We start from the raw sequence: 12045 nt of genomic DNA on the forward strand, positions 1-12045 counted from the left end.
AAAACATGATCCTGTTAAATGCTAATCAAACCTAATGAAGATGTGAATGTTGCTCTAAAAACAGGCTCAGTACTTCCTCTTATCACAAGACCTTCCTCTTGTTAAGACAGCAAGAGGAAGGTTAAATGTTCCTTTATCTCTCGGTTGGCCCACCCATAGTCAGCCCCGCACCCGTTGGACTGGAAGCTGTTTGTTGTTAATACCTTAAAACGGCCCACTCTGTTATTCCCATGTCGATTTGATACAGTAGTAGTACACTTCCCATATCTGCGCCTTTTGTCACTTTTTTTCAGCAGTTAAAACTGTTTAATCCGTTGTTCACGCGTTGTAAGCCGAATTCCCAGCCGCCTTTGAACTCAGCATGAGCGCCAAGATGCTCTCACTGGGTTTATACCTGTGCTTCACATTAAATCATGCTCTGGATTCAAACTCAGTGAAATATTTTTTCACAGAGACCTATAGTTTCTACACAAAACAAAATATTCCAGTAAGTCCCTGGAAACTTGTCTGCATATTTTTGTAAAAAAAAACAAAAAAAACTATAGACATTTGAGTTCAGTGAATACAACTTTTTATTATGACAAAAGAAAATAATGCTCAGACCACAGTGAGGACCACCATTGTCTTATGTAAAACCCATATAATCTACAGAAGTCATGTTAAGTAGAAAAATGCAAAAATCAACTTTATAAGATAATAAAAAGTTAGGCTGCATTAAGCTAACATAACACTCTGTAAAAAAAAAAAAAAAAAAAACAGTCATGGTGTTATTAGGTACAACAACGCAAATCAGATATATGGTGTGAAATATAACTTCAGATAATCAAGGACATTCAGAATGTAAACATCAACGTTCAGTTAGTTGTAACTGAGAAACACACATTTAGTAGGGTTGTAGTGTCTGTAGACAGAGGGAAAAATAAGCTCATGTATGACAGAGTTTTTACTAAACAGAAATTAAGCAATGAATGAATACTGTTTTGCTAAAATAATTAGAGGTAAAGACAAATTAATCTTCAAGTAATGTAAATGTCAGGAAATTACAAATCAGATTTTATTATATGATTGAAGAAGCTTTTAAAAAGAGGCAGTTTGAAAATGTCTGGAAAACAGTGGAATGTCCTTTTGATATATTCCAAGGACAGATGCCTAATAATGTTTAAAAAGTGATGTGATTTTATGTTAATCTGCATCAGATAGTAAAAGCTTCTGCCTCCACTTGCCACAACACCTCTTAGTTTTCACACTCATGAATAGAACCAAAAAAGTTCTTGAGTAGCAAAAAGGTTCCAAGTTCAGGTTAAATTGTACTTGCGGTTTTTAAGCTTGATCTGAAATGCAGAACAATTTTATTTTTTAGAAATGTAACAAAAATGCCAAGATTCACAACTCATGCTTCTGGTCAACGTTGAGTAGGTGTTCCTTTCTTAGCACTCCTGTGGTCTTATGGACCAAGCTATTAACCCCCCCGTGAGCCTGGCGGCATAAATGGCCCCAGGCTCACGGGCCTTTTCGAAACATGCATCTTTTACATGTTTCAGAAACTGGCGGTCTGACGGGATACTCCTCAAAGCCCCCCGTTCCACTCACGCTTCCCCACTGTCAGACCGTGACATCTGCTGCACTCCTCCTGAGCATCATGCCAAGACCACAGGAGGGTAACGTAAAGAGTTACTGATTTTGAAATGGAATTGATCCAAGTACAAATGCCAGAAAGCCATTTTTCTGTTAGATCCTACAGATTTTAAGATCTGACTACTAATCAGGCAGGTTCAGAGTTAAAAATTTGTATTCAAATGTCCAGAAAAAAGTCTAATTGTTTTTGGATGAATATGGAATTTTGTGATTGTGTAGGAGCCAGAGTCATTGGTACACATTTGGGTTTGCAGAAAAAGACTTTCTTCATTTTGGAGTTCAGTTTTCCTGTGTTCATTGACGGTGAAAGTCTCTCTTCCCACCCGTCTTGCTGAGCAGTTTCACATCCGTGATGACAATGTCGTGGCTCACAGCCTTGCACATATCGTAGACTGTAAGAGCTGCCACGGAGGCGGCCGTCAGCGCCTCCATCTCCACCCCCGTCCTACCCGTGGTGTGACAGGTTGCCGTGATAATAATAGAGCAGTGCAGCTCATCCAGCTGAAATGAGATGGAGGCGTGGTCCAGTGGGAGCGGGTGGCAAAGCGGGATGAGGTTGGAGGTCTGTTTTGATGCCATGATGCCGGCCAGCTGGGCCACAGTTAAAGCATCACCTTTAGCTAGCTGGTTATCCCGGAGGAGGTGGAAAGCGATGGCGCCCAGGATGACAGTGGCACCGGCTGTGGCTGTTCGGCGTGTGGGAAGCTTCCCCCCAACGTCCACCATTGTTGCTCGGCCCTCAGCATCTGTGTGCGTCAGCTGGGGTTTAGCGCTACTCAGACCGTCTAAGATTAATGAGGTGTTATGCGTGTGGTCTTCACCAGAACTTTGACTGTGAAACAACCTGACACTTAGATTTTTCTGATTCATTTTGGCATTCAGTGTGCAAAAAACAGAAAGGGACTGGCTCGTTGGGTTGTTAGGAACACTGGATTGTTTGTACCTGAGGGGGTCTTCATTAATGAAGCTCATATTTGTGCGTTTCTTAGTGTGACGGCTGGTGAAAATGAGATCGTAATCATAGTCTGAGGAGTGAAGCGGCGTCACATCGTGGCACTTCTCTTTGCTAATATGGGTATTAATGAGTGAACCGCCACTCACTGAGGTCTTAAAGCAACAACTAAAGGCTGTCTGTGTTGAAGCAGTGCAGCCAGGAAGGCACAGAAACTCCTTACGAGACTCATCAGAAGACGCAGTCAGATAAAGGAACGGGTCACGTTTTAGCTCAGTAAAGATGAATGAAGCCCTTTGTCGGTTTTCTGCCCTTGTGAGAAACATCTCAGAGAAATCTGTCACACCAAAAACAGAAAACATATGAAAGACAAGTTTTAAGCAGAATAATTCATGGGCAAAAAAGCAAAAGAACACAAAAACTGATTACGTACAGCTGAGTCACCCACCAATGAGGACCATAGGTCTGTTCTTCATCTGAGAGATGCTGAACATGCCTGAAGAGAAAAACAAATTAATTACTTCCTAGATACATGTATGAACTGGTAACTACCACACAATGCTGAGTGAGCTTTCACCTGCATGTTGCTTCTTCTTCCTGCCCACAGCAGCTCCGACAATTTGCAATAACTCCTCATCAGACGCTCCAGAACGGAGAATATCTCTGAGGGAAACTTCAGAGTTACCGAACAAACACACCTGAGAATCAAAGAGGAGAGCAAATCAAAAACAAGAACATACAGAGTTTTAATCTTTGCCATGACATCTGGTTTTTAGTTTATGCATTTTATGAAAGACATGTTATAATGTTTAAGGAAATTTGATCAAGTCAACCTTTACCTTGAGGTTTCCATCTGCAGTGATGCGCAAACGGTTACAGGAGCCACAGAAATTGTCTGACATAGAGGTGATGAAGCCGAGCTGACCTTTGAAACCAGGGACTTTAAAAGTCTGAAAGTAGAAAAAAATGTTGGAAAGATTTTAGGAAACAAACCTGACCTGAGACTGTAAACTGCTAAACAGACCAGAGGAGAGACAGTCACTGGTTATGAAGTTACGAAATAAGCAAATTTTCTACCATTTTACTAATTACACCTAAAAGTAAGGTGTGTGGAGAGAAGAATGGAAAGTGAGGACAAGGATGGTGGCTGGACCGCCGTCAAAAAAGTTGACAGTCAGTGTGAGTGGCAGGGACGGGATGTGGAAAATCACTTTTTAAAAAAAGAGAAAACTTCTTAGGGGTTTTGGGTGGGTTCTGTCTCCACCGTATTAATTGTTACTTGCACATGACGTTGATCTGCATGCCGACAGAAGGTTGCACAAAATATGATTTATTGATTATTTAAAAGAACATTGTTTGTAGAATGCAACCCACCTGTTACACCACAGTCTGTACTGCCTGAGAAAAGTTTCACCCATTCTTTGAGTTTGTGTAATTGTGAGAAGTCAGTATTTTTTACAGTTGGAAATTTAAAAAATAAATAAATAAATGCTGCACTGAAAGATGTACAGTTGGAATAAAAAAAAAGCATTTTGTACATCTTTGTTGATGTTTGAGGTAAGATTTAAAAAAACAAAAAAGATGAAATCTTTGAGGAATGTTCCATTGTTCTTGTACATTGTACCTCTTTATTTATTTGCCTTATTTAGTTTGGTAAACTAAATAAGGCAAATATTTAGTTCAAATGCATACATTTGAACTTGTATGCAAGTTCAAATGTATAACTTGTGTACTTTCTCCTCAGCTCTGCTTCTAAACATTACAGAATCCAATGAGAGTTCTCATAGGACTCCAAGTCTGTAAAACTGATCAGTAACATAAATTGTGAACCTGTTAGGTTTAAGTTACACAAGCTTGGGGTTTGATTGCAGCTTTCTCATTTGGGTTGGAAAGAGAGTTGATAGCCTATAATCCCAACCTATCAGCCATCATTAGTATTTCAGCTAGCTTTAGTTTTTTAGCTCGTACTTATAAACTGTTGTGACTTTACAGTTTAGCTTTGTAAACATTGTCCTGCACAATTTTCTAATACTCGAGTGGGAGTTTTGTGTTAACTGAAAGTTTTCACTCCTCTTCTACAGTCCATTTGTATTTTGCAGGCTTTTGATTTATTCTGCTGCTTCTGTACATTTCTTACATTTCTGCAAGTCTTCTGATGTTTACTTAAAATCCTTCTGAAATTTTCATTAAAAATATTCATGTTACAGAATTCACACTGCATATTTGCATTTGTGTGAATTCTGCATTTCAATGCAAAAAAACGTTATCTATTAATTTTCACATAGATGGGCTTTGTTTACCAATTAGGGAGACTTTTGAAGGCAAGTGGTTGAAGTGGATGTTATTAAGGGGCATCAAAGTCATGGGAACTGAGCTGAATCTTGAAATCTTTGTATCATTATACACTATGTTGTGTATAATTGTGATATGGAATTATATATAAAATCCCAATAATATACATTTAAGTTTGCTGTTGTATCATGACACAATTTTAAAAAGTTTAAGAAGTGTGAAAACCTTTGTAGCATATAAGAATTATGTTCCATCAAATGTGGAGAACCTGACCTTGGCAGTGTCAGCAGGTCCAGACTGAAGCCTTTCCAGGTTGGGCCACTGTTGCCTGATCTGGTCCAGCATCTCCTGGTAACTCACCATCTTCTTAAAGTTCCACTTGTTTCCTGCAGAGACCAGAGGAAGCCATGTTGAATTTGTTCCATGGGTTTGCGCTCAAAAAAAAAAAAAAAATCTACAACAGAAACTTCTTTCACATGAAGATACACGCCTCCCTGACCTGAACCGAGTCATTTTGTGAGAAGAAAATACTCACCATCGAATGGCATGTACTCAATGAAGCGAACCTCCAGAGGCTTCTTCTCTGTGAGCTGCACAAAATCTAAGAGCTCATCCTCGTTCAGGCCTCTCATCACCACACAGTTGATCTGCAGATGGCAGCACACAACAATAGACCAAGGTTATATAACCATAAAAATGTTAAATACAAGGTCTCAAAGTGGGAGATTTTTTTCAGCATGCTAAAAAGAGGTTGAAAGGTCTGTAGTCAACTGTTTGACACGTTGACAGGAGGATTTAGTGTAACTGCAGTTCTCTGACCAGACAGTAGATGTCAGCCTAATGAAGTCTGATGACTAACGTCTTGAAAGCTACACAGTATAGTTTGGTACAGCCCAGTTTGGTTTAGGCATTTTAATTAGTCATCTGTCTGCAAACTAGTTACGTTTAGGCCAGTAACTGATATATAATGATCAACACACATCTGCCAAGTGCAAAATGTAAAATTTGCTTGTTTTTAACACTTTAATGAATGGCTATGACAAGAGAGTCACTGTGTCATGCAATATTTATGATCCAGTGAAACAAAGTCGTAGGAAGCTGAATGTTCCTAGACGGCCCGATGAAGAAAAATTATAAAAATACTTCAGTTTTATTTTATATAAATTGTCATCAGTACAGATAACTATGGCACCAGTTATGTTCTCACAATTATTACTGTGAGATTAATTTTATGACATAACTTCACTCAAATTTAAAAAAAAAAAAACATTTCTCAGTATTATAACATGTTTATGTTGTAAAAGTGGAATTTTCTGAAGCTTTTCATACATATTTACACAAAGTGTGACCATAAAGAGTAATTTAAGAAATGTTTTATTATTCCTTAAGTTTGAAACATACCTTTACTGGATTGTAGCCCAATTCAACCGCTTTGTCAATGCCCTCCATGACTTTATGAAAACCTGAGGAGAAAGAAGAAGGCTGGAAATGTCAATAAAAGTTACTGAAATCAACACAAAACTAAATGATATGTAATATTTCCTTCAATGTGTTCTACTTTAGCTTTAAAGGGTTTTTTTTGTTCATAAGTGTAAAAACATCAGCATCCAATCCCTCTGCAGTAGTCAAAGCTTTGCGACAGTCAACTATAGAGAATAAGATCATTTGTTTCTATGAGCAGAAAATAAAACGAATCCAGGGAGCTGCAGGTAATCTTCTCTGTGGGAGGTGGTTAACTGATCTACCACAATGGAAATTAAACATCACATTTATTGTTCTACTAATCTCAAACGTTAAGATTAAATTCAGCTTGCAATTTTCAGCAACTAATCTGAAAATAAACAGACAACACTGCTTCCATGTTCTGGTCATTGTCTCCCGTTTCATTTCCTAATCTCATTCAGTCCAACTGTTCCTGCTTTTCTGAAGCCAACCACCCAGAGCTCTGGCCTGCTGCTACCTCTAGGCTGACTGCCTGGAGGTTACGGACTGTAACCTGCTGGGGTTTATCAACAACCATAGCAACATACAAAACACACTGTTTCTGTCTTTTAGTAGTTTTCTAACTCAGGATAGAAAAGGATCTACCTGAACAAATCCCCAAATGTACTTTGTCATAAAAGTACATTTGGGGTGGCATCAGTCTCCATAACAACCAGTTGTCTCTAGTTAATATCACTCCCAAAAATCTCTTAATTAGATGAGATCAAGATTAAAGGTTTCTGGTATGTAGGATGAATATGAATTTGCAGAAAAGTTCCTCATCCCAAATGCCAAGTATGGTGGAGGATCTGTGATGCTGTGGGCCTGATTCTCTACCCCAGGTTTTATTTAAAATATCCCTTTCTCTGTTTGCACCAACCATGTTAAATTTTACAGGAGAGAAGTAGGGGTTCAATAATAATGGGAACAAAAATCTGCAAATAAAGAACAGTTTATTTTACCACATCTATGCTAGGGGTGTCTGGGTGCACTTCAACAGGTTGAATCTTTATCCTCACCTTTTCGTCTGACTACAAACTCAAATTTTGCTGGAACCAAAGAGTCGAGGCTGATGTTAATCAGGTCCAGTCCAGCATCTTTCAGCTTCGGCAAAAGTCTGGATAAGTTAATGCCGTTGGTTGTAACTGCAACAGTTTTCAGACCCACAAGCTTTTTCAGTTCAGCTGCAGAAGAAAAAGCAGAAAAGAAAGATGAAAAAGTGAAGAAAAATGTATTCTATAAACCAAAGGGTTTAAGTTCAAACCACAAATGATTGTCAGATCTTTAATACCTCCTGAAAAAAGCATAGGATTTAAATTGAAACTGTTCTCCAAAACACATTACTCAGCATTTTGTAGGACTTCATTCTACAAAACACTACAGAGTTCACAAAATATTCATACCTTATTACTGTTGCAATTGAAATAATCATCTTGAGAAATTGTAATAAAGCAGTGGCTTCTACTTGTTTTACACTTCAGTTTCTGCTTTGCGACAAGACAGCTTCGGATGACACTGGCAGCAGAATGGCCCGTGGTTCTAACTTAAATACATCAACCATTAAGTTTAATTCAAAAGCAGCAAAAACCTTGCATAGATTAATGACATAAGTCTCTCTTAAGAGTCTCAAACTGATTTTTTTTAAACTCCTGGCTCTTTCATATTTTATAATCTGTGCTTACCATTTTTAACCAAATATCTGTTAAAGAGACCACAATTAAAGGCAAAAACATAATGTTCTACAGAAAAAACAGTGGACTAACAGGTTAATGTTAATTTTCCACTGGATTAGAGCTTAGAACAAGTCGCCTGACATCCCACTGGTCACCTGACCCATGACACTGCAGTAAGTGTTTATCTTTATGCTGCAGCCCTTGCTGCAATCCTCTTTATGCGATTGTGTCGTTAACAGTATGAAGGCCGCTCACAGAGCAGAGGTTGAAAAGGTTAATTTACAAACGAGGCTATAAAATTAAAGCTAAGATAATCAGTCATTAAACTGAACCAACAGCTGCAATGTGACAAAGCATCTTCACTTTCACAAACTTTTGTTTCAACCTGAAAGAAATGAAGTAAAAATCTGGTCAGTTCTGGTGCAGTCAGCTGGGCTGGCACATGAGCCGCCGTCTGAGAGGAATGTTACAACATCCATCTGATCATTCAGGAAGCCATATAAACAACCCCGTGTTCAACAGAAGCTTTCAGAGTTATCAATGAGAGAAACATAAAAAAAAAAGTCCTCTTCAAAGGAACGTGTGTACTACTTGAGAAATAATTCATTCAGCTCACTAAAATAAGTCTAACTGTAAAAATAAATTTAAGCACAGTTTCAGGGCATTTTGAAAAAGAAGAGCATCTTGTATTCTGCATTTTAATCTTCCTGCTGCTAAGCCTTGAGCTCGTTATCTCAGTAGGAGGAACATTTATGAGCGTGTCGTCTATTGTTCATTCTTTTGATCTGACAAAGACCGTGGTTTCATAAATATTGTTTATAATTAATAAATCTGAGCAGAAAGGAGTCACAAAGAAAAGTCTTCTGTTCATTCTTGCTAATAGCTTCTGACATCCTAAGCCTCCATCTTTGTATTGTGCTCATTTTGACATATTACATGCAAAAGTTTCGATGAATTTCATTGGGATTTTCTCTGACAAACCAACCAAAAAGTAGTGCTTTAATGTTAAGTAGGTAGGAAAAATGTTACATTCATCTACTTAAAATGCGGTGTGTATTTGTATTCAAACAATTTTCTTTCACTTCACAATTATGTAGTAAGTTGTTAGTTTAGCACATAAAAATCTAAATAAACACCACTAAGTTTGTGACTGTAACGACAACAAAGTGTGAACATGTTCAAGGTCTGCAAGTGTTTCTTACCAATGATATCCAGAACATCGGGTCTGATGAGAGGCTCTCCTCCAGTGAGGCGGATTTTGTCCACTCCCTGCTGGACAAAGAGCTGAGCGAGGGTCAGCACCTCGGAGGTGGAGAGCAGCTGGCCCCGCGGCGTGAGCTTCACTCCCTCCTCTGGCATGCAATACTGACCTGAGCGACAGGAACATCCAACATGCGAGCTAAATAAAAGCATGTCATTATAGACACAAAACATGAAGGAGGAAAAAATTTAACAGTAGAGTAATGGGTGTTATGAAGTACTAGGGTGAGCTCAATAGTCAAAATTTTGTAAGATGAACATCACTTATTAGACAGGCCATTATTCAAAAATCAAAATGTATGCAGACTACATGATCAAAATAATTGAATTATTTAAAAGCAAACGGTGTGAGTAAAACTTTAACCCTTTAAATGTAGAGTCCTACGAAAAAATCTAACATGCTCACGACTGTGCTGATAATTCATCTAATACGTGTTTTTGGTTAAGTGAAACAGATTTGTTTAGCAAACTGACTATTTCAGTTTGTTGCTTTCATTTAAAGCAATAGTTACGGATGTTTCTTTTAAGATAGAACCGAAACATTATCGACAGATTTTATTCAAACATAGTGGATCTAAGTACTCAATAAAAAAACCCCCACTAAGATCAATTTAAAACGTGGAGGTCTTGGAAGAAACAAAACAGAAACCATCAAAGTTACATTCTTTGATTATGAAAAATTATTGTAAAGGGTATTATATTCTGTGCAACAAACACCTGAAAACTACAATGAAACTTAAAGAAAGCCAACATATAGGCTTACATCTTTGCAAGCAATGATAAGTGAAATGGAAAAAAAAAAAAAAACTTTTAGCAACAATCGTTATGAAAGTTCTTCTGAGCTTTGTTGCTTCTGCAGCAAGGAGAAAAGTTCATCAGATCCACCACAATAAGCCATTATAATTTAAAGTTATAGATAACACAACAAATCTAATCGATGTTTTGTTATTTTAGCAACAAACACACATTACCTTGTTTGTTGTGGTACATTTACTCAGGTTTATTGTACAGCGGGTCTCATCCCAGCCCTAGTTTACTCACAGCGAAGGTTGCATTTCTCAGTCAGAGAGATGCGAAGATAGTTATGTCTGCGGCCAAAACTGTCGGTCAAGAAAGCTGAAAACGGTAGGACCTTCTCATCTGTTAATCTCTCCTGGAAGAGAAAACCAGAAAAAAAGATACTAATAAAATAAAATTGTCTTTGAAACATTGTTGACAGACACATTTGTTCAATTAATAGAAATAAACAATATGATTTGCTTCTAAAAAGCTGGAGCAAACATTTTTCCAAATGATCTGTAATGCCAGAAGGTTATATATAGGCCAAAAGGCCAGAATGTGTCACCCCATAGATGAAGCACAGAATCCCACTAAAAATAATCTTCTGATTTCCTAAACTAAAACGATTACCAAAATAATCCAGTCCTATATTTTAGCAGAATGTTTTCACTAGCATTAGAGGCTGGGAGAAACAGTATTAAGCTCATGTTCATGTTACTCTAAGATAGACTTTGTTTAAGGTAATGTACTAAATGCAGAGTCATTGATTATGTCATAACATGGATTTTGCTGCAGAAATAGAGAACTTTTCACAAAAAGGGAATCCAAGTCATTAAAAGTAAAACAAGCAACATTAGGTTTATTTTTGCACATCTTGGTAATTTAGAATGCAGATCTTGGTTATTTGTAACATTAAATCACATGTATTTCTAGTCAGCATGGTGTTGGTTAATAATCAACCCGGAAAGATGGTCTGATTCAGGCCTCAACGTGAACTCAGACTGCAGTTTCTTAACAACAACTTTTGTCACCAAACCCCATTAGCCCGAACTGGGAAAACTCCAGGACGTGAACCCAGAACCCCAGCTTTAACCTGCAGTCTGTATTCCAGCACCAGTCTTACCAAGCTGGGTCTGGTCTGGAAGTTTGCAGCAGTCACTGAGGTATCTCGGAGTTCAAGCTCATTCTCCTGGTGCGTAGCGCTGGAAAACAGCCGCTGGTCGCTTCTGTTGTGGCACCGAGCGAAGAAGGTCCTGGCATTTCTCAAACTGCAGCAGATACGGGTTCCAGCAGCCATGTTAGTGCTGCTTTCTGACAGCTCGGACACCCAGCGGTAGAGAGCTGTTCTACAAACATCAGTTCACCCTAAGAACACCGGGGGACTTTCAGGGGCGGAGACTCATCAACCAATCAAGTGAACAGACGTATTTCCCACTGCATGCTGGGTAATGTAGTTTAAACTGCTCGTCTAGATTGGATTACGGAAATCAGATGTACGTTGTGGTAGCCTATTTGTATGTAGGGCCCTTAGTAGCTTTTACTTACTTAAAAACAGACCGCATATTTGAACCATGTAAGCGAAGCAAAAATGTATTTAGAAGAGGAAAAAAAAGAGTTATTGGTAAAAAGTGTATTATTGTGTTTGTTATAAACGGTGTGGGATCTTACTAAAAATGTATTAGAATTGTGTCTATTGGACAAAAAGTATTTGTGTTTTCTTTTTCTTCGTCCAATGTGTGTATAAGAGAAAATCAACAATACATTGAGTTTGTTTTGTTCAAATCACTTAAATTGTTGCAATGAATGAAAATGAATACAACGTTGATAACCTCATGTAAACCTCTAATAAGAACTGTACCTTTTGATGACTAAAACAATTATCTATGATGTAAAAGTCGCATAAAAATCCATAAAAACTTTGAGGACCAATTCGTCTTTTAGCCACTAGAGGGAAGTGCAATTTAAAATATT

At 38.0% G+C, this 12045-nt stretch overlaps 1 protein-coding gene across 2 annotated transcripts; it reads right to left on the reverse strand.

Moving 5' to 3' along the window:
• Positions 1 to 554: 554 nt before the first annotated feature.
• On the reverse strand, positions 555 to 11476 carry mocs1 (molybdenum cofactor synthesis 1). Of its 2 annotated transcripts, none has more exons than XM_017302375.1 (11): positions 11198 to 11476; positions 10336 to 10447; positions 9237 to 9404; positions 7381 to 7545; positions 6281 to 6342; positions 5415 to 5526; positions 5153 to 5265; positions 3427 to 3537; positions 3165 to 3285; positions 3036 to 3083; positions 555 to 2924 (listed from the first exon to the last, which is right to left on the reverse strand). In XM_017302375.1, exons 1-11 carry the CDS (start codon positions 11369 to 11371, stop codon positions 1930 to 1932), a joined length of 2181 nt encoding a protein of 726 aa, XP_017157864.1. In that variant the 5' UTR covers positions 11372 to 11476; the 3' UTR covers positions 555 to 1929. The 2 variants fall into 2 exon arrangements, with proteins under 2 accessions (XP_017157864.1, XP_008397876.2); XM_008399654.2 differs by having other exon boundaries at positions 2833 to 2924; positions 3021 to 3083.
• Positions 11477 to 12045: the final 569 nt, after the last annotated feature.

This window comes from Poecilia reticulata, linkage group LG22, assembly GCF_000633615.1.
Source record: "Poecilia reticulata strain Guanapo linkage group LG22, Guppy_female_1.0+MT, whole genome shotgun sequence".
NCBI classification, from domain to species: domain Eukaryota; kingdom Metazoa; phylum Chordata; class Actinopteri; order Cyprinodontiformes; family Poeciliidae; genus Poecilia; species Poecilia reticulata.